Raw genomic sequence first — 3,365 nt, 5'->3', positions numbered from 1 at the left:
TTTTTTTTTTTTTTTTACATAGTTTGTGTCCTTTCAAACAGAAGCAGTGGATGGGAGGTGTGGACTCTGTTCACTGAGCACGTCCTTTGAACGCTATGAGGGAAAGTTTAGAGAAGGAATTTGATTTCATGGCCGGAGCACAATGGTCCAAAGCTTGGGCTGTAAAGGCGTGTCGTTTCACCCGCGACTGGTGACCCGCGACGGTGGTGCTTCCTGAGCCACCATGGCCCCTTCGAAGCTGTTGTCGTTAGATGCCATCAAGCCAGCTGCTCCAACGCAGCGATGCCTGTACCACGGAGTGAAGCCCCGCCCGGCCCCGGCCACAGCCTCAGGTCCGTGCTCGCCCCGAGCCCAGCTGCAGCCCCTGGTCAGCCCATCTCACCGGGGCCTTCCCCTTCGCGTGAAGCCTCCACTTGACCAAGCGTGACGTCCATCTCCAGGGAGCTGTCCCTTCTGACAACATGACCCTCTCGGAAGCCTGGCCGTTCTCACTTCTGAGGAGCGTTCCGGCTGTACCTCCCCAGGACAGACTGGCCGGTTCTTCGTCAGTGCACAGACCTGCAGCCTTCTTCCCCAGCACCGCAGCTCACACACCATCCACTCTTCTCCACCCCCCTTATTCACTGTCCGGCTCTCACATGCACGTGAGGCGACTCAACAGCCCACAGCTTGAGTCAGGCGCACCTTCTGAACACCCTGAAGAGGTGTTTGCAGCAGATCAGCCTGTCGCAATACGTCTCATTTCTTGACCATTTCTACACACAATTCTAAATCTGGGACTCTCTTGAATCTTCCCAGTTTTGACCATACTTCTTCCTACCTCCACCCATTTGCATGGGACCATCCCTTCACTCAGGGCACCTGGCCCCTTCGCACTTCATCTGACCCTCCGCTGTTTCAAGCCCTTCAAGGTCTTGCCACAGAACCCATTCTTGCTGGAAAAACCCATTCCCGACTCCCTCAGCCACCAGGGCCTGTATGCTGTGGCTTCTGAGCAGGGCCCTCCGGGTGGACTCGCGCCTCCGACCTTCTGGTGAGCAGATGAGGCGTCCGTGCCGCCCTGGGCAGCAGTCAGCTGCCTCAGGCACTACGCCACGGGAGCGCCTTATTCCTCCCACAGAGGGTTGGTGAAAAAGAGTCACTGAAAATACTGCGTGGCTAATGCAAAGTTCCATACAAGTTGCTTAGAAAAAAATTAAGTAAAATCTGGGATCTTCTCTGTTTCTCTCATCTAGGGAATCCTTTAGTTCTGAGAAACTCATGAATAGGGAACTTGGCTGACTGATGACGTGAGGCGATGGGCAGTATCGTGTACTTTAATTATGTACCTATCATGGAAAATGAGACAGAACCGAGGTCAGTCCTGTCCTCGTGTTGGGTGCGACAGAGTAATTTCGATTCCTACTGACCCCATGTGACAGTACAACTGCCCCTCGTGTTTCCGAGGCTGTATTTTTGCAGGAGTAGACGGCCAGGTCTTTTTTCCTCAGACCTGCTGGTTAAGTTCAAACCGCTAACCTTTGGTGAGTAACCGAATGCTTGACTATTATTAATGAGAGTAAACCCACCCTAAGTAAAGAGTTTGAACGGCCAACCTTTCCGTTAGGAGCCACATGCTTAGCTACTGTAAAGGAGAGTTAACCCTCGCCAAGCAAAGCGTCCACCCGTGTACGTATGTTCTACCTTCATCCTTCTCTGTGGGACGCCTTCCCAGTCCACAGATCGGAACCAACGATGCCGTTTCACATCATTTGCTCCATTCTGGAAAAAAAGAAAAGCATGTCATCAGTGTCAACAGATGGAACTGTGTCCCTCACAATATGAGCTGTAAATCCTAACCCCACAACAGCAGATGTGATCACACTTGGGGTATGGCTCTCTTTGTGATGTTCATTAGGTACTATCCACATAGGCTGTCTCTTAAGCCAATCACTTGTGACTTATAAGGAGAGTGGATGGGGCACAGAAACAAGGAATCAGAGATGGGGAAGGGAGATGGTGCGTGGAGATTGCCAAGGAGCCCAAGAACAGCAGGTGGGAGGGGACAAGGACTTCCCTCCCCCAGAGCCGAGAGAGCGAGCGAGCGAGTGAAAGAGAGACGTCCCCAAGAGACGGTGCCCTGAACCAGGCTGCTAGCCTCCTAACTGTGAGAAAGCAAACCCTATTCCTTCAAGTCCCCTGCTTATGGTATTTCTGTTACAGTGGCCCTAGGTAACTAAGATATTCAAAATGGATATCCAAATTCGGAGATGGCAGAGAAAAAACGCTCCAAAAAACCTCTTACATAATTTTCACACGGATTACAATAAAAAGCTAAAGAATGAAGAGGGTCTCTCAGATTATGTAGCATAGAAATAAAACCACCTGGCTTTATTTTGCTGACCGCGCCTGGCGTGGGAAGCACTAGTGAACCGTAAACTCGTTAATGTCTCAGCTGCTGCCCTTCTTTGTAAAAATAAATCCATTACGACGCTCACGGTTCTGGATCAGAGAAGCACCTCTGTATATCTACTCCACACCTCCATATAATGTCATTATTCAGTCATTCAATTTATGACGATAGGAAAAAAACCACTCTCCAACCATTTTGTGCTTTAATAATGTACATTAGGAAGCAATGAAGGTCAAGGAGCAAGGTGAGACCAATGCTGTCTGTGATGGTTAAAGTTACGTGTCAGCTTGACTGGTCCATGATTCTCGGTAATTTGGCAGTTCTGTGATGGTGTGATTTGGCAGTTCTGTCATGATGCGATTTGGCAGTTCTATAATGGTGTGATTTAAGAGTTCTGAATGTCGTAATTTGGCAGTTCTGTAATGATGTAATTTGGCTGTTATGTAATGATATAGCCATCTTCCATTTAGTGACCTGCTATGGTCACCCCAAATTTTCACGTTCTTTACCAAGCCTGATTTTCACATAGCGACCAGGTCACTAAGTGAGAATTGGGTGTACACAGTGAAACTGGTGAGTTGGAACTTGACAGGACTGGCTCGTTTTCCCAATTCTCTCAAGTTTTCTGCCTTTCACAGAGTACCTGCCTACTGCTATTAACACAAAATATCTGAGTTTTCCTTCTCTACAGGTCTCTGCCTCACACTGGTCAGGCTTTAAAAGGTTCTACGATATTCTGATATCTTCCATGACTGTTTGGGCGTCACTGCATTTGGTAGAATTCATGGGCATTTTCAAACCTATTTTCTCATTTCAGGACATCCACTGGCCTGGGACTGGCCCCGGAGAGTGTGGTCATTGGACACAACAGCTTCCAGGGGTTCATTAGGGGCCAGTCCTTGGATAACGCAATTAGTTAATGAACTCAGCTGCTAACCAAGAGGTTGGAGGTTCAAGTCCACGCAAAGGCATC

The 3,365-nt window shown here is 48.9% G+C and overlaps 1 protein-coding gene across 1 annotated transcript in view; it reads right to left on the bottom strand.

The window, feature by feature from the left end:
- PRKX (protein kinase X-linked) overlaps positions 1-3,365 on the bottom strand; it is a gene marked incomplete at its 5' end in the record, with an annotated part of 45,890 nt that overhangs the window by 4,565 nt on the left and 37,960 nt on the right. Inside the window, one exon of the mRNA XM_007955675.2 lies at positions 1,684-1,761. Within this exon, the coding sequence (XP_007953866.2) occupies positions 1,684-1,761 (78 nt within the window). The remainder of the gene's footprint in view (positions 1-1,683; positions 1,762-3,365) is intronic.

This window comes from Orycteropus afer, unplaced genomic scaffold (assembly GCF_000298275.1).
Source record: "Orycteropus afer afer isolate SDZICR_OR568_19922 unplaced genomic scaffold, OryAfe1.0 scaffold00531, whole genome shotgun sequence".
Classification (NCBI taxonomy): Eukaryota; Metazoa; Chordata; class Mammalia; order Tubulidentata; family Orycteropodidae; genus Orycteropus; species Orycteropus afer.
The sequence above is the reverse complement of the archived record's forward strand: the minus strand, read 5'-3'. Positions and strand labels throughout refer to the sequence as shown.